At 38.3% G+C, this 27,725-nt stretch overlaps 1 protein-coding gene across 1 annotated transcript in view; it reads right to left on the bottom strand.

The window, feature by feature from the left end:
- The window catches only part of cntnap2a (contactin associated protein 2a), a 541,273-nt gene that overhangs the window by 404,754 nt on the left and 108,794 nt on the right, over positions 1-27,725 (bottom strand). The window contains exons 4-6 of the mRNA XM_062021878.1: positions 19,003-19,055; positions 12,016-12,166; positions 11,684-11,868 (exon numbers count right to left, since the gene is read on the bottom strand). Coding sequence (XP_061877862.1) covers positions 11,684-11,868; positions 12,016-12,166; positions 19,003-19,055 — 389 coding nt within the window. The remainder of the gene's footprint in view (positions 1-11,683; positions 11,869-12,015; positions 12,167-19,002; positions 19,056-27,725) is intronic.

The raw sequence follows: 27,725 nt of genomic DNA, 5'->3' as shown, positions 1-27,725 counted from the left end.
AATTTAATTGAGAATTTCTCCCAAAATTAAATTCCACTTCAAAAATGTAGGTTGTATACAGGAATTAGAATTAAAATTCCAAATCGAATTGAAGCACACAGAGTTTGAATTATATTTCTTGATTTTGGTGTACTGCAGAATCAAATTCCTTTTCCAAAGTCAAAATGCAAGATTCCCGCATGCTAAATAAATGTTAGTATTTTTTGCCCATTTTGTAGGTAGAAACAAAATGAGAGTCATGGATGCTGCTATTTGCCATTATTTTGATAGCATGCTAACAGGTAATTAGCATGCTAAATGTTAACAGTTTTACCAATTTGGTAAGTATACAAGAAAGTCAAGTTACTCTGCATTTTAGCCAATTTTGTCAGTATAAAACTAAAAGTCACGGATGTTGTTACTTGCCGTTACCGTATTTTTCGGACTATAAGTCGCAGTTTTTTTCATAGTTTGGCCGGGGGTGTGACTTATACTCAGGAGCGACTTATGTGTGAAATTATTAACACATTACCGTAAAATGTCAAATAATATTATTTAGCTCATTCACGTAAGAGACTAGACGTATAAGATTTCATCGGATTTAGCGATTAGGACTGACAGATTGTTTGGTAAACGTATAGCATGTTCTATATGTTATAGTTATTTGAATTATTCTTACCATAATATGTTAAGTTAACATACCAGGCACATTCTCAGATGGTTATTTATGCGTCATATAACGTACACTTATTCAGCCTGTTGTTCACTATTCTTTATTTATTTTAAATTGCCTTTCAAATGTCTATTCTTGGTGTTGGGTTTTATCAAATAAATGTCCCCAAAAAATGCCACTTATATGTTTTTTTCCTTCTTTATTATGCATTTTCGGCCAGTGCGACTTAAACTCTGGAGCGACTTATACTCCGAAAAATACGGTACTTTGTTGGCATGCTAAGTGCTAACTAGCATGCTAAGTGTTCGCATTTTAGCCAATTTTGTAGGTGTAAAACCAAAAGTCATGAATATTGTTACATTTAAATAATAGAACATTTCTGTCATGACCTGTCTCTGATTAACCTGTGTTTTGTTCCCCGTGTGCTCATTTTTGTCCTAAGTTGAACCTAACCTTTGTTTCCTCCAATTAGCTCTCTCCTTCATTGTGTGTGTAGCCCAAGTGTGTTTTTGTAATTTGCGGGTGTCCGGATACACATTTTTCACTTCGGACATGATATCAATATTGGAGGCTTGAGTATCAGCCGATACCGAGAATTAATCTGATACAATATGAGGAGGTATCATAGTACATGCTTTTATTACTTTGTGGAATGTTGGAAACGGCTTGATTGGGTGAAATTACTCAGTGAACATTGGTATAGGTATTAAAAACACACAAATTATGACATTTATGCTTTTGAAGTGGAGTTTTAATTTGTGTTTTGATAACACCTAGCAGTCACAATAATGTATTAAACCATGTTGATGACGCAGGGTGTTGAATTATGCGGACACGTTTGTTACTGGATACTTTCTAATATGCCTGGAGTCTTTGTATGTGTAAGAACAATCATATGCAACTGTAATTATTTGATAATTGTTTATGTTGACAATTGTGGTATTTTAGACTGCAGTATCGGGTGGCGTGGCTCAGTTAGTAGAGCGGCCGTGCCAGCAACTTGAGGGTTCCAAGTTTGATCCCCGCTTCCGCCATCCTAGCCACTGTTGTTGTGTCCTTGGGCAAGGCACATTACCCACCTGCTCCCAGTGCCACTCACACTGGTTTAAATGTAACTTGGATAATAGGTTTCACTATGTAAAACGCCTTGATTCATTAGAGAAAAGCACTATATAAATATAATTCACTTCACTTCAATATTGTTCAATTAAGGACACGTATGTCGAGCTTGTGTGCTATTGTGTGCTTAGCTAGTGTGCAACCGCTAGCTCTTGGTAGCGTTTGGCCTACCATGTTTACCTTTTATAAATGACTTCAATAAAATACAAAGAAAGACCAACCTTGAGTGTTCATTGGAGAACTTTTAGATGTTTACTGGCTGTCCAGCTTTGCACAAGTAAACATGCTGCAAGACTGCTTGTATCAGATATTTTAGACGCTAACCGATATCATCCGATAATAGGTGATATCGGACTTAGACTTTGACAAACTTTAATGATCCACAAGGGAAATTCTTCCACACAGTAGCTCAGTTACAAAGGATGGAAACTGTAAGGATGGAAAGGATAATGCAGGTATAAAGTAGACAAAAAATGTACAATAGTAGCAATATAAAATATAACATATGTAATATTTACATATTATATATACAGTATATAATATATACTGATATATTATTTTATTATATTGTATTTTTATATTATATATACAATATATAACAATTACCATGTACACTATTACAGTATATGTAACAGCTGCAGCAGAAAATAGAGAGTAGATCCAGCAGAAAATATACATTATAAATAAAGAGAGGTAGCTAACATAGAAGCGGTCAGGTAATAGGCAGATATCCTCTATTGCTGTATGGTGAGTGTATATTCAGCTTGATGGAGTGCGCAATGAAGGAGTTCTTGAATCGAACACTGTGGGAACTAAGCTGCGGGAGTCTGTTGGAGTATGAACTCCGCTGTCCCTCAATTGTCTGGTGGAGTGGGTGGGCAGGATTGTCCATGATGGCGAGCAGTTTGTTCAGTGTCTTCCTGTCCCTCACTGACACAAACACCTCCAACTGCGTGCAAATAGTTTGGCCGGCTTTCCGGATCAGTTTGTCAATCCGGTTTAAGTCCCTTTTGCTGGTGCTGCTCCCTCAACAAACAACTGCAAAGTACATGGCACTGGTCACAACAGACTGATAAAAGATCTCCAACAGCTTGCTGCACACAAGAAGAGACCTAAGCTTCCTCAGGAAAAAGAGTCTGCTCATGCCTTTCTTGTAAACAGCTTTGCTGTTGTCTTTCCAGTCCAGTCTGCTGTTCAAGTGGACTCCTGGGTACTTGTACTGCCCAACTAGTGCCACCTCCCGGCCCTGGATATTGATGGGCTCCACAGGGGTCATTCTCTTCTTGAAGTCGATGACCAGCTTCTTGGTCTTGTCCACATTAAGGAGCAGACTTATATTTAATATTAATAATCATATCAGGAAACCTCCCCTATTCACAAATAAACCGGAACTGTTTGCATGCATGTGACTTGAACACAACGTGTATCATTAACTTAATCAGTTTATACATTGCAAAAAAATGTCAAGTTGATATCATTCATTGTAATTAAGTTGGAAAGTGTTACAAGCGGTAGAAAATGAATGGATGGGTGTTAATATAATGACATGTTTTAGATTTCCTCAACTAAATTTCCCACTCTAGAAAGTTTACCTAACCCTTTACAACGTCAATTATAAACACATGATCTTTGATCAGCCCTTTGAGACACTTGTGATTTAGGGCTATATAAATAAACATTGATTGATTGATTGATTGATTTGGTTCCAGGATTGGGTGTCATTGTCTACGTGCCGTTCAGTGGAGTGTGGAAAGTAAATAGTAAATGGTTAAAGACAATGTGACAGCTGGTGCGATGGAACAAGCCAGTTAAAGAAACTGATGGCGGTTCGGAGCCCAGAGGTAAAAAGGTTGATGCTAATAAATTGACATCTTTGAAGAAGCTGGGGGGATGGCCATAAACCTCAAACAGATGGAAACTCAATGGCACATTTTTCCACCCTCGCACATATCTTCAGTTTTTTATTTGAAGGATGCGCAGTAGTCCTTGTAATTACCGCCACGGATGGACACAAATAAAGCCGGATATTTAGTCACAAGGCTTAAATTGAAGCAGCAGAAGTTCCAGTGTGCACACAAACCCACTTTGTTGTGTCGATTTCCCTGACTGAGGATCTCTTTAATTGAACAGTTTCACTTTAATTGTCCTACCTGCATTCTCTGTGTCCGACGGAGGTCACACAAACACATACAGGTATGCACACACATCAATATGAGGGGCCGTTAGGGACATTATTCAGAATTACCTCTTACATACACTACTGAAATGCTCTCACATAAACAACTGAAATCTTTTTCTTTTATACACACTACTGAAACACTCTTATAAACACTAATGAAATGCTCTTACATACACTACTGAAATGCTCTCACATAAACAACTGAAATCTTTTTCTCTCACACACCCTACTGAAACACTCTTATAAACATTACTGAAATGCTCTTACATATACTACTGAAACACTCGTATAAACACTACTGAAACATTCTTATAAACACTACTGAAATACTCTTACATACACTACTGAAACACTCTTATAAACACTACTGAAACACTCTTATAAACACTACTGAAATACTCTTACATACACTACTGAAACACTCTTACATACACTACTGAAACACTCTTACATACACTACTGAAACACTCTTATAAACACTACTGAAATACTCTTACATACACTACTGAAACACTCTTATAAACACAACTGAAACACTCTTATAAACACTACTGAAACACTCTTATAAACACTACTGAAACACTCTTTAAACACTACTGGAACACTCTTACATACACTACTGGAACACTCTTATAAACACCACTGAAATGTTTTTGTCTCACGCACACACACACACACCTGGAATTATTTTTCACTAGTATGTATAAACGGATTTCACCTGTGTGTGTGTGTGCTTTTTACACGTGTGTGTAAGGGACAACAATTTCAGTAGTACGTGTGCAAAGATTTCAGTTATGTGTATGAGCGCATCTTACCATTGTGTATACGAGTATTTTACCACTATGTGTAAGAGCATCTTACTAGTGTGTGTGAGCGATGTTGCATTCCGGTTCCGGTATAATCCCCGCCCCTTTTCAGACAAGTTTATTTTTATTTTTTTTAAAGCCAAGTTGTGGACAAAATGTCTGCCGACAAGCAGCTTAACCGAGGCGGGAGCTCCACTTCATAATTTGAGGGCTTCAGCGGAGAATATAATAACACTTTCAATGCAACAAGGGTCGGGCTGCCGCCATGGGTCTCCCCCGCAGGACGCGGCACCTGAGCGGCCACACAGCGGTGCCTTTCTCCTCCCGACAGCCGCCGCCTGGAGCACTCGTTCCATTGCGAGTTTGCACCGCACACATGCAACGTTTCAGTTCATGGACATCGGGGCAAAAGGAGGAAAAGGTAATTAGACATTATTCATTTCTAAATGATTGTTGAATCACACGAAATGTAAGACAACATGGCATTGTAGTGAGCTACAATGGTAACATGTCGAAATGTGAGTCACGTCGCTTTTTACGTCAGTAGCTAATCATATACTAATGATAATGGATTGCATTTATTTAGCGCTTATCATCGACTAGATAAGGGGTCCCCAAACTACGGCCAACGGGCCGGTTACGGCCCTCCAAAGTCCAACATCCGGCCCGCTGGGAAAAACAATTTTTTTTTTATTATTATTTTCAATCTGTCTTTTCTAATCTAATCCATTTTTTGGTGTTCCCTAGCCGCTCAGGCAAATCATATTGTCTACAAATGCATTTCCCTGTATGACGTATATTGTCTTAGCTGTTTTCATGTGATCTGATTGTTACAGTCTTATTTCAGAGTCACCACACAGCTGCATGACCATTTCAACAAGGACGGAATAAACAACCTCTGGATTCATGGAACTTCTCTGCACACAAATATATTAATTGGAATATTCAATAAATTTCACATAGAAACATTGTGAATATTATTTTCAACAGTGTGTTGAAAACAACCTTTTTTGGCTCAGAAAGGTTCCTTATGTCTCATTATTCATATCCTTTCAATACTTGTCAGTGTGTAATTCCAGACATAGATGTAAACATTAATGAGACAACAATGAACATTTTTCAACAAGTGAACCCACTTGAAAATGATGGCAACTATGGAATAGACATTTTCACTTCAATTCTGCACTTTATTCAGTGGACAACATGGGAATAATAAGGTTTGTTAAAATGTTTTCTTCACTTGTGCAGTGTATTCTGCAAATTAACATTTTGTTTAAACATTTTGTAAAAAATAAATAAATAAGGAACCTGTTATACAGACCTGTATGAAGTTGCCCACTTTATTATTGCAAATATCAGAATAACACCGCAATACGTTTGTGCTGTGAACATTTATGTTTCTACGGTTGATGTTTTTAAGTTATTTTATGTTCTGACTAGTAATGTCATCCAGCCCCCACCACCACACACACTTTGTCAAAATCTCCCCAAACTTGTCCCAAACGCTTGTGATACACAATTTTTTTGTCTTATGATTATTGTATTTAGGTTAGGGGCTAGGTGTAAATATTAACACATTAACTTAAACTATAATTTTAGACAAACAATATCTATTGTCTGACTACAAGAAGCATTGAAAAGTATATAAATAATAAGGCAAAGGGAACCTTTTTTGAGAAAAAAAAAAATTTTTTTAATATGTTTAGGAGAAATGTATTGAATATTCCAATTAATATATTTGTGTGCAGAGAAGTTCCATGAATCCAGAGGTTGTTTATTCCGTCCTTGTTGAAATGGTCATGCAGCTGTGTGGTGACTCTGAAATAAGAATGTAACAATCAGATCACATGAAAACAGCTAAGACAATATACGTCATACAGGGAAATGCATTTGTAGACAATATGATTTGCCTGAGCGGCTAGGGAACACCAAAAAATGGATTAGATTAGAAAAGACAGATTGAAAATAATAATGCAATTTTTTTTTTTTTCCAGCGGGCCGGATGTTGGACTTTGGAGGGCCGTAACCGGCCCGCGGGCCGTAGTTTGGGGACCCCTTATCTAGTCGATGATAAGCGCTAAATAAATGCAATCCATTATCATTAGTATATGATTAGCTACTGACGTAACACGACGTGACTCACATTTCGACATGTTACCATTGTAGCTCACTACAATGCCATGTTGTCTTACATTTCGTGTGATTCAACAAATCATTTAGAAATAAATAATGTCTAATTACCTTTTCCTCCTTTTGCCCCGATGTCCATGAACTGAAACGTTGCATGTGTGCGGTGCAAACTCGCAATGGAACGAGTGCTCCAGGCTGCTTGTCTGTCGGGAGGAGAAAGGCACCGCTGTGTGGCCGCTCAGGTGCCGCGTCCTGCGGGGGAGACCCATGGCGGCAGTCCGACCCTTGTTGCATTGAAAGTGTTCTTATATTCTCCGCTGAAGCCCTCAAAGTATGAAGTGGAGCTCCCGCCTCGGTTAAGCTGCTTGTCGGCAGACATTTTGCCCACAACTTGGCTTTAAAAAAAATTAAAATAAACTTCTCTGAAAAGGGGCGGGGATTATACCGGAACCGGAATGCAACATCGCTCACACACACTAGTAACATGCTCTTACACATAGTGGTAAAATGCTCGTATACACAATGGTAAGATGCGCTCATACACATAACTGAAATCTTTGCACACATAATACTGAAATTGTGGTCCCTTACACACACGTGTAAAAAGCACACACACACACAGGTGAAATCCGTTTATACATACTAGTGAAAAATAATTCCAGGTGTGTGTGTGTGCGTGAGACGAAAACATTTCAGTAGTGTATGTAAGAATGTTTCAGTAGTGTTTATAAGAGTGTTTCAGTAGTGTATGTAAGAATGTTTCAGTAGTGTTTATAAGAGTGTTTCAGTAGTGTTTATAAGAGTGTTTCAGTAGTGTATGTAAGAGTGTTTCAGTAGTGTATGTAAGAGTATTTCAGTAGTGTTTATAAGAGTGTTTCAGTAGTGTATGTAAGAGTGTTTCAGTAGTGTATGTAAGAGTATTTCAGTAGTGTTTATAAGAGTGTTTCAGTAGTGTTTATAAGAGTGTTTCAGTAGTGTATGTAAGAGTATTTCAGTAGTGTTTATAAGAGTGTTTCAGTAGTGTTTATAAGAGTGTTTCAGTAGTATATGTAAGAGCATTTCAGTAGTGTTTATAAGAGTGTTTCAGTAGGGTGTGTGAGAGAAAAAGATTTCAGTTGTTTATGTGAGAGCATTTCAGTAGTGTATGTAAGAGCATTTCAGTAGTGTTTATAAGAGTGTTTCAGTAGTGTGTATAAAAGAAACATATTTCAGTTGTTTATGTGAGAGCATTTCAGTTATGTATGTAAGAGGTAATTCTGAATAATGTCCCTAACGGCCCCTCATACATCAAAACAGTCACACACGTATACATTTATATGCACACACAAACTACACAACACCAAGTAAGCATGTTATTACATTACGCATTTCCATACCACTTTCCGAAGAAAATCAATTTCCTGCTGTAAGTATTATTATTGTGCAAACTCCTTGCATTCCATTACTGAGCGACGTTAATTATGTGAGTGTTATGGATTAGCATCATATTAGCACAGTGTAAAGCCAATATCTCATTTCCTGTGCACTATCATTTTTACTGTGCAGATAGCTGACACCCTAAGTTATGAGCTGTGCCTTTGCATATCTAAAACCCAAGAGCCCATATCTAGGATATGCACTCAATTTATTAGAGATGAGGTCATTGTAAATTTATTTTAATCCTTAAAAAGGCCTTTAAATATGCATTCATTTGTCCCTGCCCACAAAAATATATTTCTAAAACGTAGTACAATTATATATAATATTATTTTTTAAATTAATTTAGAATTATTTACTCAGTCTATTTCTCTATATTTAATTATTTCAGAATTCTATTTTATTTTTTATAAGTACAGTAAATTTAATTTGTTTTAGATTCTCAATTATCCGGTATGTGTATATAAAATAATTATATTTTGGGGATTTTTTACCCTTTCAAGGTTTGTTTACATGAATCCACAGTTTTCTTTTATTAAAAACAAAAAGACTGTGGCGGTCAAAGTTAATGTGATAATAACAAAACATTTTATTCAATGGTAATATTTTTCTTATCACGTGCAAATAATGTGTGCGCGTTAAAAAATGTCCAGTCCCATGTTGATGGTAGGGCTGAGTAGCAATTTTGGTACTGTCATAGGCAGCGACCAAATTCTGTCGATTCACATCAATTGGTGCCATATTTCAAAGCTTTTGTTGCTCCTGACGTCATGTCCGGTTGTAGACTAAACACCAGCTTTCTAGCTAAGAAACACCTTATCCTATATACTACTGTCATCTAATGCTTAAAATTACAACATCATGCAAGGTTTACTATATAATACTTGCAAATGAGACTCAGAAATTTTGTAAGAAAACAAGATATAACAACTGTAAAACCCAGTTATCATTAGCTCATTTCTAAATGATACAACAACTGTTTCAAGAAAACAATTAAATTTAATGAATGAACAAATACCATTTATCAAAATATTTATCAAAAGTACCAAACATTTGTACTGTTGAGTGCCAGCATCGATTTCTACTTACCAAAAATTGGTACTGCATCAAATGTGAAAGGTACCCATCCCTAGTTGATATTAGGGCTGCATCTAATGATTTATTTGATAGTCGATTAGTCGCCGATTGATTGGTGGGATAATAAAGGGTACACATATTTATGGCTCTAGGTTTTCCATCGACTTCTAAATGCAGTTTAAGTTATTTTAGACATGTGCTTACGAACAACAAAAGTCACTAATTCAACAATATTTATCTATAATGTAACTGTGCTGCTCATTCAGCTGTTACAAAAATGTAAATGTTGTCCATTTAAAAGAAAGGAAAGGCAAATTGCTAAAAAAACAAACAATTAACCTTGCTTATGTATTAAAAACCGCCAGAATAGCAGTAATGAAAACAAACAACAAAACACAAAATCTAACTTCCTCAAAAAGAAATAAAGCATTTTGTGATGATGTTTAAAAAGCTGCACGCTGGTATATTGACTATTGATTTAACTCTTGGCAGTTTCATCTATTGATACCTCCACATTGGTGCCTGCCTGTGTGTGTGTGTGTGTGTGTGTGTGTGTCATCATTATATTATTGTGTTGTTGTTATTGTGCCTTTTTTACAGCACTGCAAATTGATGCTGCTTTAAATCATACTTAAATTGATGTAGACAAAGGTTACCTGACTGCCTTTGGCTAAAATGACAGTTAAATGTATTCTTCACATAACTTGGTCTCACTGTTGTTGCTAGCTAGGAAGGCATAAGCTAACACTCTTACCAAGGTTGAGATGCATCCTCCCTTCAGATGTCCGACATCATGCCTCCACTTTAAATGCTTGTGTATCACAGATCACTGGCAATGTTTTTGGGAGTGGCGATGCAGACCCAATTCCGCCCAGAAAATCATGAGTAATGATTTCACAAATATTGCCGGCAAATATAATTGTCGGCGACACATTTTATTGTCGACATTTGTCTAAGCATTGCAGCCCTAGTTGATGGTATTAAAACCTTGAAAATTATGTGTAAGGTAAACTTATTAGAAATAAATGTTAATCTGTGAATAATCATGATTAATTAAGAGATAACTGGATGAAATGCGATTAATCACAATTCAGTATTCTAAACATTAGATAGCCCTAACTGAATTATAACATGCAGAACCTCACAATATCATTCAACACACATAGCGACACACACTTCAGTAGCAAGGCAGTAAAAGTAAAAGTTGTTACATTTTGCTGCATGCTTTATATGGGATAAAGTAGGTCCAACCAAGCTGGTTATACATACACAATGTTACCATCATTGATTGAATTAGAGTTGTTAAGATCAATAATTGTACATTTAGGTGGATTTGAATGGGACATTTTTTGTCATTAGGAACAAATAGTTGCAGCCCTAATATCAATTAGGGACGGGTACCTTTCACATTTGATGATTCATCAACGGCACAGCAGTGGAGATGGTAAGCAGCACCAAGTTCCTGGGGGTGCAAGTAACTGACAATATGACCTGGTCCCTACACACCGGAGCTCTTGTAAAAAGAGCTCAGCAGCGCATGCACTTTTTGCGTAGGATGAAAAGAGCACAGCTCCCTCCCCCCAATCTCACCACATTCTACAGAGGCACGATAGAGAGCCTACTGACCAACAGCATCTCTGTCTGGACTGGAGCCTGCAGTGCCTCAGACTGGAAGTCTCTCCAGAGAGTGGGGAGGACAGCGGAAAATATCATCAGGACTCCTCTTCCTCCTATTCAGGAGATCGCAAAAAGCCGCTGCCTGACCAGGGCTCAGAAAATCTGCAGAGACTCCCCCCCCCCGCCCCCACCAAGGACTGTTTTCACTGCTGGACTCTAGAAAGAGGTTCCGCAGCCTCCGTAGCAGAACCTCCAGGTTCTGTAACAGCTTCTTCCCTCAGGCCGTAAGTCTCTTGAACGCATCATAATAATCCCCTCAATTCCCCCCAAAAACGGAATATAAAGACCGTATAACATACATCCATAATTGTGGATGCATATGCAAAAGTGCAATATATTTATCTGTACAGTAATCTATTTATTTATATCTGCACCTTATTGCTCTTTTATCCTGCACTACCATGAGCTAATGCAACAGCATTTTGTTCTTATCTGTACTGTAATGTTCAAATTTGAATGACAATAAAAAGGAAGTCTAAGTCTAAGTCTAAATGTGTCATTTGCCTTGAAAAAACGTGATGACACAAAACGTCTCTTGGATCTCTTGAAGGTTTTAACTTAGTCAGTATTGGTTGACTGCCAACATTTATTTACATATACAGTATCATCGTAATTATATCTACTAACCTCATAGTCCAAGTCGAGGTGGTCGAACTCCCCGTTGGTCCTGAAGTGCTGAGTGTGTCTGTCCAAGGTGAAGTTGACATTCCGGCGGTAGCGCTCAATCACCACCGAGTGCCAGTGATTGTCATCCAGGAGGCTGCCCGTGGTCACTGAGGTATGACCCAGGATGGAGCCGTACTGGTTACTGCCTGTAATGGACATACAGTAGCATGACTAACCACATGTTGCAGGTCCTTTATAAATGACTCGCAAATGCTGAAAAAATGCTGTCACCAATGCTGCCACTGTAAATATATCACTTTTTTTCTCATGAACTTGTTGTTAGTGTTGCCTACCCAGGTTGATCTGCAGCTGCAACTTAGCTTTGCGCAGCACCAGGGTAATGTAGTCCCCCTGCTGGCCCTCCCCGTGAAGAATCACCCCTTCGCTCTCCGATGTCTTGAACCTCAGTGTGATCACGTCCTTGATGAGCTTCATCTTCTTTACCTGGACACAAGCAGCCAAACCTTCAGTTTGACAAATTGCCCTATGAACCCAAATATAAAAATGGTTCCTTTTTTGCAAGACCTCTTTTTGTAAAAAAAAAAAACAAAAAACAAAATAACAATGGAAAAAAAAAACGACAACACCGAAGATACAGTACGAAGGGGAATCATATGGCCCCATTCGTCGCGGTTTACCTGACGCATGAAACATGACAAATTTACTTTGGCCGCCAGGTGGCAGTAGAGCAGTGGTGTCAAACTGGGGCCACACAGAGAAAAATCTACTCCCAAGTGGGCTGGACTGGTAAAATCACGGCACGATAACTTAAAAATAAAGACAGCTTCAGATTGTTTTCTTTGTTTAAAAATAGAACAAGTACATTCTGAAAATGTACAAATCATAATGTTTTTTTTTTTTTACACTTACATGTTGCGGTTAATAGTGTTCTCTCTTTATATGTCGTTATTTATATTTTTTGAATAAATTATGTGATAATGTTCATCAGTCAACTCATTGGTGTTAATTTTCAATCTATCAAGATAAAAAAATATCAAAATCAAATTACAGGATGTTATTTATGTAGTTTGCTCAATTTCTTCGACTGGTGCACTAACATCATGTCGATTTTTTTTTTTACGTATGTTGCATAATCTGCAAATATACAAATAATTGCTATTGCGACATCTAATGGACACATTTAGAACAGCAGTTTCTTTCATTCAAAAATGTTGGCTAATTTTTATACTTAGCGAACTCATCCCGAGGGCCGGATAAAACGGGCCGTACGTTTGACACCCCTGCAGTAGAGTGTTAAATGGTAAATGGTTATACTTGTATAGCGCTTTTCTACCTTTTTATAAGGAACTCAAAGCGCTTTGACACTATTTCCACATTCACACACACATTCACGCACTGATGGCGGGAGTTGCCATGCAAGGCGCTAACCAGGACCCATCAGGAGCAAGGGTGAAGTGTCTTGCTCAAGGACACAACTGACGTGACTAGGATGGTAGAAGGTGGGGATTGAACCAGTAACCCTCAGATTGCTGGCACGGCCACTCTCCCAACTTCGCCACGCCGTCTCCGTGTTGAATATCTTCAAATGTGTTTTGTGGCAAATCCAACTTTGACCACAGCGTCAGTTGCGTTTTAGAGTGGCGCGTTCCATCATTGTTTCGCAGCCATATTAATTAATTATCTTCTGTAATAACAGTCTAATAACTAACAGATTACAGTAAAATATGCTATATATTTCAACAGCTCAACAGTTTTTTGTTGACTGCTTTATTCATCACTAGTATATTAAAACAACATCAACTATCAACAATTACCACAACCTGGGTGAGTCCCTCCAAGTCCCGTGTGTTTGTGTGTGAGTGACAAGAAGAAAAGCTCTGACTCGCTTCGGAGAAAGTCTATTGGTGCCACCTGCTGGGTTGCATGTGTACATCTGTAGACCCTGAATATAAGACCACCTTTGTTAGCGCCAGTAGGTTATGCAATCGTTGATGTTGGTTTGTTCGCAAAATAAAGTTATGGGCAGATTTTTATGAAACTTTAAGTAAATTGATAAGGAATAACTGATTCGATTTTGCTCCTGATCCAGATCATTCATAACATGTTAACTCACAGTTAAATTACCAGCTTAATTTTTTCTTTGCATGTGTATTGTAGTGGCCCAGCAGTGACAAAGATAGTGGCAGCAAACCAAGAGGGTTCACTCTGTTTATGTAAGTCCACTATAGATAGTTGATATATTTATGGGCATATTTTCATCTAACTTTCAGGAAATATCCAAAATTGAATAAGGAACAAGTCCTCGCACTTCCTCGTAGTCTAGATAATTGGATGTGCTTTGGTGTAAATTTTGCATGCATTTTTCTCCACAGCCACATGTATAACCTACTTTCTATGTATGTCTGCAAGATAATTGTTTGAAGAGGCATTCCCTGGTTGTAAATGAAACCAAAGCCTACCTTCTCAGAAAGTATCATATAATACACCTTTTGAAAATGTACATTTTTAAATATATGTCTTGAAGACGAACGAACGTCACCGCTATGTTTTTTCAGACACTTGTCAAAAATAGACTTCATTGTCAGCAGAGTTAAGTGTTAACAGAGTTGGCAGCACTATGTTACTGAGAGAGACACAGAGGAAAACTTTCTCCAACATAGTTCTGCAGAAAAGTGACTGTTTGGAAATGTTTGTGTTGTTGACCCTTTTTGTTTATGTTTTGCTATGTTTGTGAAAAAAGCCAGCATCTGTGATGGTATGGGGGTGCATTAGTGCCCAAGGCATGGGTAACTTACACATCTGTGAAGGCGCCATTAATGCTGAAAGGTACATACAGGTTTTGGAGCAGCATATGTTGCCATCCAAGCAACGTTATCATGGACGCCCCTGCTTATTTCAGCAAGACAATGCCAAGCCACGTGTTACAACAGCATGGCTTCATAGTAAAAAAGTGCGGGTACTAGACTGGCCTGCCTGTAGTCCAGACCTGTCGCCCGTTGAAACTGTGTGACGCATTATGAAGCCTAAAATACCACAAACTGTTGAACAATTTAAGCTGTACATCAAGCAAGAATGGAAAATAATTCCACCTGAAAAGCTTAAAAAATTAGTGTCCTCAGTTCCCAAACATTTACTGAGTGTTGTTAAAAGGAAAGGCCATGTAACACAGTGGTAAAAATGCCCCTGTGCCAACATTTTTGCAATGTGTTGCTGTCATTAAATTCTAAGTTACTGATTATTTGCAAAAAAAACCAAGTTTCTCAGTCCGAACATTAAATATATTGTCTTTGCAGTCTATTCAATTGAATATAAGTTGAAAAGGATTTGCAAATCATTGTATTTTGTTTTTATTTATGAATTACACAACGTGCCAACTTCACTGGTTTGGGGTTTTGTACTTTCATGGGCCTGCAAAAGACGGCTCCGGACGAAGGCGTAAAGGTAGGATTGGATTTATTAACATAAATCACTCAACTACCAAAAACACAAACAACAACAAAAAGGCAATCGTGCCTAAAACACATGGAGCTACTATTTAGCAGAAGCTATGGCATGGACAAGGAAACTTACTGACGTGACGTAAAAATTGTGACATAATCAATGAAGCCAGACCGACTGACTGGCAAAGGCAACTTAAATAATGCCTCTGATTAGTGCTCGGGAAGCAGGTGAGTGGGCGAGCACTAATCAGAGACTGGTGAACACAATAAGTCTCCATGGTGACAAAAGCAAACAAGGAAGCCTAAACAGGAACTAAGTAAGTCCAAAACTAACAGAATATAACTAAACAAAACATGATCCGGACCACGGATCATGACAGAAAGGAACAAGCGGTAGAAAATGGATGGATGGATTTAGGGCTGCAACTAACGATTCATTTGATAATCGATTAATCTGTCGATTATTACTTCGATTAATCTGTGAATTATTACTTCGATTAATCGATTAAATATCGGATAAAAGAGACAAACTACATTTCTATCCTTTCCAGTATTTTATTGGAAAAAAAAACCAGCACACTGGCACCATACTTATTTTGATTATTGTTTCTCAGCTGTTTGTACATGTTGCAGTTTATAAGTAAAGGTTTATAAAAAATAAAATAAAAAAATAAAAAAAATGCCTCTGCGCATGCGCATAGCATAGATCCAACGAATCGATGACTAAATTAATCGCCAACTATTTTTATAATCGATTTTAATCGATTAGTTGTTGCAGCCCTAGATGGATTCTAGTGGTCACTTAAAGCAACTTGTTTTACCTGATGGTACCTGCTTGTATATTTGGGATCTGCATAAGTCCCGAAAATGTTAAATCAAACCGTATTTATAAAACAATCTTGCCTTCTTTCCTACTTCCTTAAAGGGGTCTGTTTGGAATTTAGTTCAAGTATGATGTTTTGTTCAAGTGTGACATCCGCATATTATCCATTTATGGCAGACATTTACCCAAGCATCTCCCTGTGAGTCAGCCAATGTAAATCTATGGGAACCCTGCTGTGCGACAACATAATATTGACGATGAAACCCAATGAATGAAAATGTGCTGTTGTTGGTTGCTTTAACCAGTACAAGTCACCACACACACTTTGTAGCCTCATCTGAAGTAAGAAAGTGCCTTACTTTTAACTTTTATAATATGTGGCAATGCACTTTCAACTCAGAAAAAGTCTCTTTTCGTGTGTGCATTGTGTAATGTACTTCAAAGAGTCCTGCTTCAGAAATATGCGCCGGTATACTATACTACCTTTTAATGCAGGGGTGGGCAATTCATTTTTACCGGGGACCGCATGAGCAACCCGAGCACTGCTGGAGGGCCACATCGACAATATTTCAATTAAATTTTGCTCAATATTATTTTTGATATATACCGTGAGATAAATAATAATAATAATAATAATAATAATAATAATAATAATAATACTTTCATTTAACCTAACTTAACTTTATACCAAAAGCACTGCTTTGGAAATCATTTGTACCCCTTTCAGAGATCACATTTAGTTCCCCTTAAACATCCTCATGTTGCACAATGAAATGTAAGTGTGTGCATTCCTGTAACTTTCTCTAGTAACAGCATTCCATGATTAATATCAATAAATTAACATTTATAATAAATGACAGTAAAATAAGCACACGTATGACTGAGGAGTCAGTGTAACTTTGTGTGGTGTTTGAGTCGTCCGACTTTGTGTGGCCATAAACGCACCGGTGGTTTAGTGGTATGCGTGTTGGTGACAGATGACAAGTTGGTTTTGGCCTGGTTTGTACGACAGAAAATGACTACTTTTTTGAGATAGAAGTTTTTTACTCATGTTTTTGGTGTGGTTATGGCCTAATATAAACAGTTTTGGTCAATAAAGTGATCGATATAATTCCTGGCCTTGAAGCATCTTGATAGACGTTACACTAATTGAACGGTGTTCAATTGAACGGTGTTGACGAACACCGTTAGGGCCGCTTGTTTTCACTGTCACTCAAAGTTGCATTGCAAAATTACACAGAATAAATGTGTTTATTTGGTTTAGAATTCAGATGGGATTTGATTTGGTGCACGGCATATATTTGCTGTGCGCAGAGGACGCTTGAGCAGTGCGCAATTGCGCAGCCGCACACCTTAGAGGGATCGTGGCTTGGCAGTCCATGTCTTGTTGAAAACACGGCATTCGTCATCAACTATTCTCTTTTTAGCGTCTCGGGTGTAAACCGTGCATCACTTGTCGCTGTGCACCTTCACTCACAGGTTACACACGGACACACGCCCATCAATAACACTTTTCGAAATAAAAGCAGCACAGTTGTATTGCACGCACGACATAGATGTTTTTTCAACTTTATTTTGTAATTTGTGATAGCAGCTGTTCACATTCAGTCACAATCACGCACGTGCATACGTCCACACGGAAGTAATACAAATAACGCTTTTCAAAACAAAAGCAGCACCGTTGTATTGCACACTCGACATAGATACTTTTTAAAATGTATTTTGTAATTTATGATTGGCCTCACGCGGGCCAGACAGGGATGCACAAAGGGCCGGATGTGGCTGTTTTAATGGCAGGCTCGGTGACAACTATTAATGGCAATGGAGGAGACAATGAAACGATACGTCATAATAGTAGTTAAGAAATGTGTGAATGATGTTAGCAATGTTAGCTTGCGTTGTTGTGTAGCTATCTTAGCCTTCTACTGTAAGAAAATAGTGTCACCGTCCTCCGACAAAATAATCTATTATTATTATTATTATTATAATAATACATTTAATTTCATAGCGCCTTTCAGGAAACTCAAGGTCGCTTTACAACTATATAAAATACAATAAAACCAAGGCATATAAATAAACAACACAATAGAATAAAAATAGGGCAAGAGTATTTGGTGAGTTAGATGGAGTAGGCAGAACGGAACAGGTGTGTTTTAAGTTTAGATTGGAAGGTCGGCAGAGAGTCGCAGTTACGGAGGTCAGGTGGTAGATTGTTCCAGAGATTATAATCAATAATCATCTAGGATCTTGTGTTGTGGTGAAAGTCACTCAAAACAGATGGCCGGTTGCGGTCATCAGTGTTGAAAGTGCACAATAAAAGCAAGAAAGTAAAAAAGAAAACTACAAAACATGTATGCCGGGCGGGGGAAAATGCTTACTGGACATGAAGGGGCGCGGTAAAGAGAGGTTAATTTAATTTTAACAGCTCCGCCTCGCAAAATGGACTGTTTTAAAAGGGAACCATGAAATGGCTTAAAACTAGGTCTCTATAACAAAATGTATGTCACGGTTAGATCGCATGTTTACACGTGGGTTGTTCTCCCAGGATGCAGACGGAACTCCGGATGAAGTGTGCAGGTAAGAATATGATTTATTACTCATAAATCATATCAAATACAAAAATACAGAATACCAACAAAGACGCGTGCCGATAGCATGGGGAGCAAAGGAACTAGCTAGCGCGAAAGCTTAGCATGTAAACAGGAAGCAATAATTCATCCAACGTAACTGTTGCGTAAACAAAAGCACCAAACCGAATGAGGCGAGATAGCTCTCTGATTAGTGCCCAGGAGCAGGTGAGCATCACGAACACTAATCAGAGGCAGGTGAAAACAATCCGCCGTCATGGCAACTAAAACACAAAACAGGGGTGCTGTAACCAAACTTAAACAAGTGAATCAACACGTAAACAAACTATGAGCAATGAATCATCACAATGTATGCTAAGTTTTCACCAAAAAAATACCATTATAGATATGTGGACCACAAGGAAGTGTTTTAAATGTAGAAAAATAGAATCATGATATGACCCCTTTAAACATAGTGCGATACAATACCTTGAAGCGATATGAGATGACACCTTGTCCGTCAAAGTTGATCATGTCTGCCCCTGAAATAGACACAAAAAGTGGAGGCTGAGAGAAAGCAATCATTTTAAAAAGCCACAGCACTAAAGGGGAAAAATAGAAAGTACAGTATGGCAGCAGAAGTTTCCAAGGGGATTCAGAATATGTGCACGTAAAAGAATGACATGTACGAAGGTGGTAGAGGGGCGGCTGTGATTGTCAAATGTGATTTTGTCGGAGATCTTAGAAATGAAGAGAAATGAAGTGCCGTGCTTGAAGTCGTCTTCAATCTTAGATAACCACCTGGCCTTTTATAGACGAGTGTGTGTGTCTGCGTGACGGGATTATAAGAGAAACTGAATTATACTTTTATATATTTAACGGTCAACTGTGGAGGAAAATGTAAATGCGCTAAACTGAGTCTCAGTGGAAATACCTGGAACAAGCAATTAAAGTGAAGACTTTACTTGAGGCATTGATGGTTCCATTGCAAGAATACATTCTTAATCCAATGTGCACCACTATTCTGTCTGTTTTTGCACTGCACATGTGACACCTGTTAGTAGTGTTGTCACGATACCAATATTTTAGTAAAGGTACCGGTACCGAAATGTATTTCGATACTTTTCGGTACTTTTCTAAATATGGGGGACCACAAAAAATAGCGTTCTTGGCTTTATTTTAACAAAAAATCTTACAGTACAATAACCATATGTTTCTTATTGCAATTGAAGAACAATTTTGTCCTTAAATAAAATAGTGAACATACTAGACAACTTGTCTTTTAGTAGTAAGTAAACAAACAAAGGCTCCTAATTAGTCTGCTGACGTATGCAGTAACATATTGTGTCATTTATCATTCTATTTTGTCAAAATATTGAGGGACAAGCTGTAAAATTATAAATCCACTTGTTCATTTACTGTTAATGTCTGCTTACTTTCTCTTTCAACATGTTCTATCTACACTTCTGTTAAAATGTAATAATCACTTATTCTACTGTTGTTTGATACTTTACATTAGTTTTGGATGATACCACAAATTTAGGTATCGATCCAATACCACGTAGTTACAGGATCATACATTGGTCATATTCAAAGTCCTCATGTGTCCAGGGATATATTTCCTGAGTTTATATACATATGAATTTTTAAAAAAGGAAAAAAGATTTTGTGAGGATAAAAGATATCAATGTAATCATAGTAGTATCGATACTTGGTATCATTACAGTGGATGTCAGGTATACATCCACCCATGGCATTTGTTTACATTCAGGGTGCTAGCTTGCTGTTGGCAGTTAGCTATTGTATCCTCCTACGATGTGTAGTGAAGCATGTTTAGCTATTCCTCTTCCTGCAGGGATGATACTTGTAAGAGACTTACTTTATTCGTTGCCAAGGAGACCAGGATTTGTGATTTAGAAGTAACTAAAACACTGCCAACGGCGAATGGACGTTCGCTGCTAGCTAGCTAGCCATGTTTTAAAGCAAAAAGGTGATATTGGGAAAGGGGGGAAGAGTAAAAAATATCAGTCTAAGGCTGGACCCTGGGGAGGGGGTCCAGACTGAGTCCAAGGAAAAAAAACTCATTTAGCATAGCACACATAAACATGTTACATATAATCACAACAACTCGCAACATAGGGGGGGGGGGGGGGGGGATTTGGGGCCATGGAGGCCGGCCTGCTGCTATAAAGCGCTACTAGCTGTCCATAACCCGAAGAGGAATTAAGCAGTGGTGGTGGTGAGGGGCGTTGGGTGGGGATGGGGAGTGTGTTTTTATATATGCCCATTGTTCTTTGGGTGAAGTGTAAATGTTCATAAGCCCAGAGTCGTTCTGCATGCAATGCAAGCAAAGTTCGATTCCCAGGTGTCGTTGAGAAAGGGAGGAGGGAGGGAGGTCAAAAAGCGTCCATCTTTGAAATTCCTCAGGGGATGATTACAGAACAGCCTGTTCTTGTCTCAAGGCCATTCGGAGGAGTCAAATCGTAGATAAGGATTTTAGTTTTTTGTCGAACAGGCATTAACAATGACTTGTCTGTTCTATTCGTCCATGCTGGCTCTCATATCCAAACCTTCCTTTATAGCAAGCTTTTCCATGATGTGATCCATTTTGCGATTCAGTTCAGAAATCGCCACAGACTGTGTTCCTACAGCCCGGCCCAATCCGTCCATTGCGACGAACAGCCTTTGGGCTCCTTGAGTGGCTGCTATTGTCTTGCAAATTTTACGATACACCAGAGCAATGCCCAGCCCAATCAGCAGGTGCCCCACGATCATGGTTCCAATAGGTAGATGTCTTCCACGTCCTCGATGGAAAGGACTGAGAGGCACATGATTCTCCATTTGTCCCAGGAATCTCTCACGTACCCCGCAGCAATGGTTCCATCAGGGCAGCCAGGCTCCCCAGAGCCTCTTTTCCTCGTCCAAAAGATTGTGTCAATAGAGTCGAGAGTCCAGCTAATCAATTTCATGTCTGATGATTAGATTTGGAGGACAGCGCAAAGAAAGAGGCTTCCAAAAAAAAAAGTTTAGACAAGACAAGACAAAAAAGAGAGAGCGAGCAGGAAAAGACGGGAGGAGAAAAAAATGTGACCGCCCCTCACCAGAGACAATACAGAAGACCTATATATATATATACCGTACAACCCTACCTGTTAGTAATGTTTCATGGCAATTTTCGGTGTAGTTTTTGTGTAATCCTGCGAACAAAACTAAAACCAAACTGATTCCAGTCTTTCCAGATCTTTTCGCCATTTATTTCACCCCTAATGGCTCTTCTCGCCTGCTCCTTCTCACCACTATCATCGTTCTCTGCCATGTTTATGTTGCGGCCTGAATTGCCAACAGTTTTCCAATGGCTTCCTGAGGTAGATTTAGCTCAGCTGTGAGATATCAGGTGTGAAACCTGATAGAGGATTCTACAAACTGTAGACTCCAGAGGTTAGCAAGGACCTTCAGTTGAGTGCAGTGTGATATGAGTGGACCTTATGGTCCTTGTCCAGCTGGCCTTGATGAACACATGCGAGATAGCCAATGTTCTATGACCTTTACTCAGGAAAATATATATTTGCATAGGCTGAAAAATCTGGACATGTACTCTCGCTTTCAGGGTCTCTTTCAGATCAAGACACAAATTAGTAGTTTAACACATTGCACAAGAACAATTAAAACAAAAATACATTTGGCAATAAATTGCCTGCCTATATTTTTTTACACCCTAATTTTGGCAAACCTACAGTAGCTGCACATCGTATGCATGTTCTGGTTGTAGTCAATTTCAACTTAATGTAAAATACTATTTCCTTGCTGCGGCAACACACTTTTGTCTATACACCACTACCATCTAACGTCTTGGAGTTGCAACTGCATGCAAAGTCTACTATAATAAAGTACAGTACTAGGGTTGTCCAGATACCAATAATTTTCTACTGGTACCACAATGTACACTTTTCAATACTTTTCAAAATAGGAAACTACACAAAATGTCTATTGGCTTTACTTTAACAGAAAATCTTACAATACAATAAACATATGTTTCCTATTGCACTCAAAAACAATTGTAGAAGGTTAAAATAGAAATTAAAATGCATTAAAACACATTAGGCTTTTCTTGTTGCACTCAAAGAACAATTTACAATTTTCCATATTACATATATTCTGCCATTATCAAGTATTAGGTTAGATTAGAATAAAAAGCTTTATTGAATGCTTCATGATTTATGGTTGCCACTCCTGGTCTGTGCATTAAGAAAAATACAATTATTAGTAAAAACTAAAAACAAAACTATGGATACAAGTACACAGATAAGCTATGTAGCAGGTAAAACACCCATCGTTAAAGATCAAATATGAATTGTAGGAATTTGAAACAAAATTTAGTCATTTAACTTGCATAAGTTGACGCTAATTGGGCGGTTTTAGCACCGCTAATATTTGGCATCAAGCCAAGCAGCTGTGTGCGCGTCTACGTATCTACATGTGCACAGCAGGGGAGCTGGTTTACTTATGAGAGTAGCGTACAGTATGTGTGGTTGCGAGAATGGCAACGTGTTGGCTGAGTGACGTCAGTGAGTGAGTGGGGGAGTAAAGAAAGAGAGAGGTAGCGTGTGCACTGTGCAGTAGAGTGATGAACGTGTCTGGTTGTGTCCTGCAAAATTAATAACACAGCGATTGTCCCGGCGGCCTCGTCAGTCGGACCCGAAAGCCAAGTTTAGCAGGCCCATTGCTTGGTAAAGTGAAGGGTGTAACCCCCGATGAAAACATCGGACCTGGAGGGGACGTCTGCCCTGTGCTCCTGGACTACGGTCTGCATGGGAGCCAAACAGCTAGAAAGGTCTAACTACATTATTACCTGTCACTCTTTATAACTCCTTGTGCAGATCTGAATGCTTATTTTAAGCAAGGGTGGTAGTACTGATCGCCACGTTTGACGAGGCATGTTTTAAAACACTTGCAGCTCGGCGCCTCCCTGTTCAAAGTCACCTTTATCGTTAGTTTTGAAGCCCAAATACCTCCATATTGTGCTTCACGCACCCCCTTTATTAAGAAGTAGAATTGCCGTTTTTTTGCCATTCTTCCTCTCTACGATGTTATTGCTTGTATGCCCTTAAGCGTTATGACACTCCTAACATCTTGCGCCCCGGCTCTCTAGTCACCGCCGCACAGCAGCATAAACGGCACCGGTATTTTTCTAAGCTAGTATAGTATCATTTCCAATTGATTAGTAACGAGGTACCGATATACCGTACAACCCTCTACAGTACAGTGCAGTATTTTCAAATTAGACAAGTGTAAGAAAACAAGATAACTAGACAACACAGCTAAGTAGGGTTGTACGGTATACCGGTACTAATCAATTGAAATCGGTACTATACTACCTTTGAAAAATACCGGTACCATTCTTTCATCTGAATGCCGCTGTGCGACGGTGACTACAGAGCCGAGGCACATGATGTTGAGTGTGTCAAAACGCACACACAAAGTGCATACAGGCAATAACATTGTGGAGAAGAATGGCAAAAAACTAAAATTCTACTGCTTAATAAAGAAGCACAATATGGAGGTATTTGGACTTCAAAAAGGTGACGCTTAAACAGGCAGGCGCCGCTCTGCAAAGGTTGCTTTACACTTTTCCTGCTTGTCGGCTCCCAGACCGTGGTTGAGAAACGCAGGGGAGACGTTCCCTACAGGGCCGATGTTTTGTCGGGGGTAACACTGGGTCCGTAAAGCTCCGGACCCGCTCTTTGACGGAATGATGAGGCTGTCGTTAAGTTACAATTTGGTCACTTTATTTATTATTTCCACAAGGCACAACCGGACATCCACCATGCTAGTAAAACTCTCCTTACTTGCCCACTCACTTACTCACATCACTCACCCCACATACTGCCATTCTTAAAGGAGCAACGAATCTCTCTCGCTGCTGGTGTAAACAATAGGAAAATGTGAGCAGCCTTTCCTCCGGTGTCGTCACGCTACTTCCGATAGGGGCAAGGCTTTTTTTTTTTTATCAGAGACCAAAAGTTGCGAACTTTATCGTCGTTGTTCTATACTAAATCCTTTCAGCAAAAATATGGCAATATCGCGAAATGATCAAGTATGACACACAGAATGGATCTGTTATCCCCGTTTAAATTTAAAAAAATAATTTCAGTAGGCCTTTAAACATAACCCGTTAACTGCTGCCAATAAAATGGTGAATAAGATACTCTTTAGGGTTCATATGTTTGTAAATCTGACTGTGATGAAGTCAGTGCCTCACCAGCCATGAACCTCACCGCACGTCACTGGTTTAAGCATATACAAAACCCAAAACCAGTGAAGTTGGCACAATACAAACAGAATACAATGATTTACCAATCATTCAATTGAGTCAATCTAAGATGGACTGATGCAAAGTGGACAAGTGTTCTGTGGTCTGACGAGTCCACATTTCAAATAGTTTTTGGAAGAACCATCCGGACTGTTATAGGCACAAAGCCAGCATCTGTGATGGAATGGGGTGTATTAGTGCCCAAGGCATGGGTAACTTACAAATCTGTGAAGGCACCATTACTGCTGAAAGGTACATGCAGGTTTTGGAGCAACATATGTTGCCATCCAAGCAACGTCTTTTTCATGGACGCCCCTGCTTATTTAAGCAAGACAATGCCAAGCCACATTCTGCACGTGTTACAACAGCGTGGCTTCGTAGTAAAAGAGTGCGGGTACTAGACTGGCCTGCCTGTAGTCCAGACCTGTCTCCCATTGAAAAAGTGTGGCGCATTATGAAGCGTAAAATACGACAATGTAGACCCCGGACTGTTGAACAACTTAAGCTGTCAAAGCAAGAATTGGAAATAATTCCACATGAAAACCTTAAAAAATTGGTCTCCTCAGTTCCCAACTGTTTACTGAGTGTTGTTAAAAAGAAAGGCCATGTAACATAGTGGTAAAAAGGCCTCTGTGCCAACTTGTTTGCAATGTGTTGCTGCCATTAAATTCTAAGTTAATGATTATTTGCCAAAAAATTATGTTTCTCAGTTTGAAGTTAAATATCTTGTCTTTGCAGTGTATTCGATTGAATATAAGTTGAAAAGGATTTGCAAATCATTGTATTCTGTTTTTATTTACACAATGTGCCAACTTCACTTGTTTTGGGTTTTGTAACTTGTTACTGCCCATCACTTGTAGTGTATGGATTACAGTGTGTTGCCTCGTCAGGAAGTAGTATTTGCTATTAAGATTAATCTAGTCTTTTGTTGCCGCCTAAAAAGTGTTTATACTGTAAGTATCGGGCTTACTACACACCAACTATTGGAGTGTAACGTGTATCTTAGTTGTAGTTTTCATTACTACATTTTGAGGTGTTGAAAACGGAATGTAAAATCGCCAATGCTAATTGGTAGCATGTCTACGGTAAATCCAATGCGAATTAGCATCAAGCTAGCGCATTTTGGAAAAGTTGAGCCTTATGTTACTATTGAGCGTTTTCTATCAGGTATACATCTTTGTTGGCATTGAGGCAGTTTGACTGAGTCCGCTATTAATGCTGCTTGAGTTTTTGCTGCCCGCAAAGTGTTTGAGCCAGCCATGTCTGCAACCGGACGTGACGTTACGTGCAACAGAGGTATCGAAAAACGGTATCATTTGATTTTACGTCAATCAAAACCTGGTAGTGTTGACGGAATTTGGTCGGTACGTAAAAAACTACGGAATTCGGTACCTGTCCTTACACAAATACATAACATAGTGGCGCTTACTTTCCGTGAGCAACGTTGGTGTGCAAAACATGGTCACCTTCAAAGCAAAATGTCTTTAAAAAGGCGTAACTAATTGGCTTCAAGTCATTGACCATTTGTCAATGCCTTGTGGAACCGACCCCATTACATCGAACCAGAGTCCTGAGATAGACAATCTAGAGGGCTGCACCACTCTTAAGGCGACAGGTAGAGGTTTACTCTCGCACAGCTACATGCCAGGGGGGGCGCGTATGACCTCGGTGAACATGCTTATTTTGCCGTACCAGAATATGATGAAGCGTATGTCGCACTTGGCTTCACTGTAACCACGGTGGAAGACCAGGAAAGACCGGTGTGTTGTTTACTTTAATTTAAAAGTAAACAGAAAATATTTGAGAAGCACTGTGTTGCACTAACATGTTATCCAAATAATTTTGACCACAAGTAGTCATCCAAATGTAAGAACTTTAATCAAACAAGCTTACATCTTTTTTTGTTGCCTCTACAGACACACACACACGCACACGCACGCACACGCACTCTTGTATGTGTTACCTTCTTGAGACCTCCGAAAAATGCCTACCTCTTTAGGACCACCCTTTCTAGATATATAAAGATTTGTATTTACAACATTAATATATACATACTATGCAAATATAAAAAGCTTGTTGAGAAAAATGTGTTGGAATTTCACAAGAAAAAGGTCAATTACACAAGAAAAACTTAGAATTTTTGCAGTATTATAATAAAAGTCGTAATTGTACTCAACGCAAGTCAACATTTTACAAGAAAAACTTAACATTTGTGCAACATTATGATAAAAGTTGGAATTTTACTCAATAACAGTCGCAATTTTACAAGAAAAGCTTAACATTTTGGCAATTTTAGGAAAAGAGTCGTAATTGTACTCGACAAATGTCTCAATTTTATAAGAAAACTTAAACATTTTGGCAATTTTATATAATAATCGGAATTTTACTTGGCAAAATTATGACAAAAAGTCATAATTTTCCCCAAAAAATTCACTATTTTACAAGAACAACAAAAAATTGGCAATATTGTGATAAAAGTCAGAATTTTATATGACAAATGTCACCATTTTGCATTAAAAAGTAATTTTACACACAAAACTAATAATTTTATGGGAAAATATTGCAATATTACAGAAACAGAAAGAATATGAGAAATTGTTCCCAATTTTATAAGAAAAAAGTCGACACAATGTGAGAAAAACACTGCTTTTAGTTAATTCCTTTTTTGGGAATTTTTTGTTTGTAATTGGTTTTCAATCTTCATTATTTACTTCAAGTTATTACAGTATGTCGCTATATATATATATATATATATATATATATATATATATATATATATATATATATATATATATATATATATATATATATATATATATATATATATATATATATATATATATATATATATATATATATATATATATATATATATTCTATTTTTTTTTTTTTTAATTATCAT

Source organism: Entelurus aequoreus, linkage group LG15, assembly GCF_033978785.1.
Source record: "Entelurus aequoreus isolate RoL-2023_Sb linkage group LG15, RoL_Eaeq_v1.1, whole genome shotgun sequence".
NCBI lineage: Eukaryota > Metazoa > Chordata > Actinopteri > Syngnathiformes > Syngnathidae > Entelurus > Entelurus aequoreus.
The sequence above is the reverse complement of the archived record's forward strand: the minus strand, read 5'-3'. Positions and strand labels throughout refer to the sequence as shown.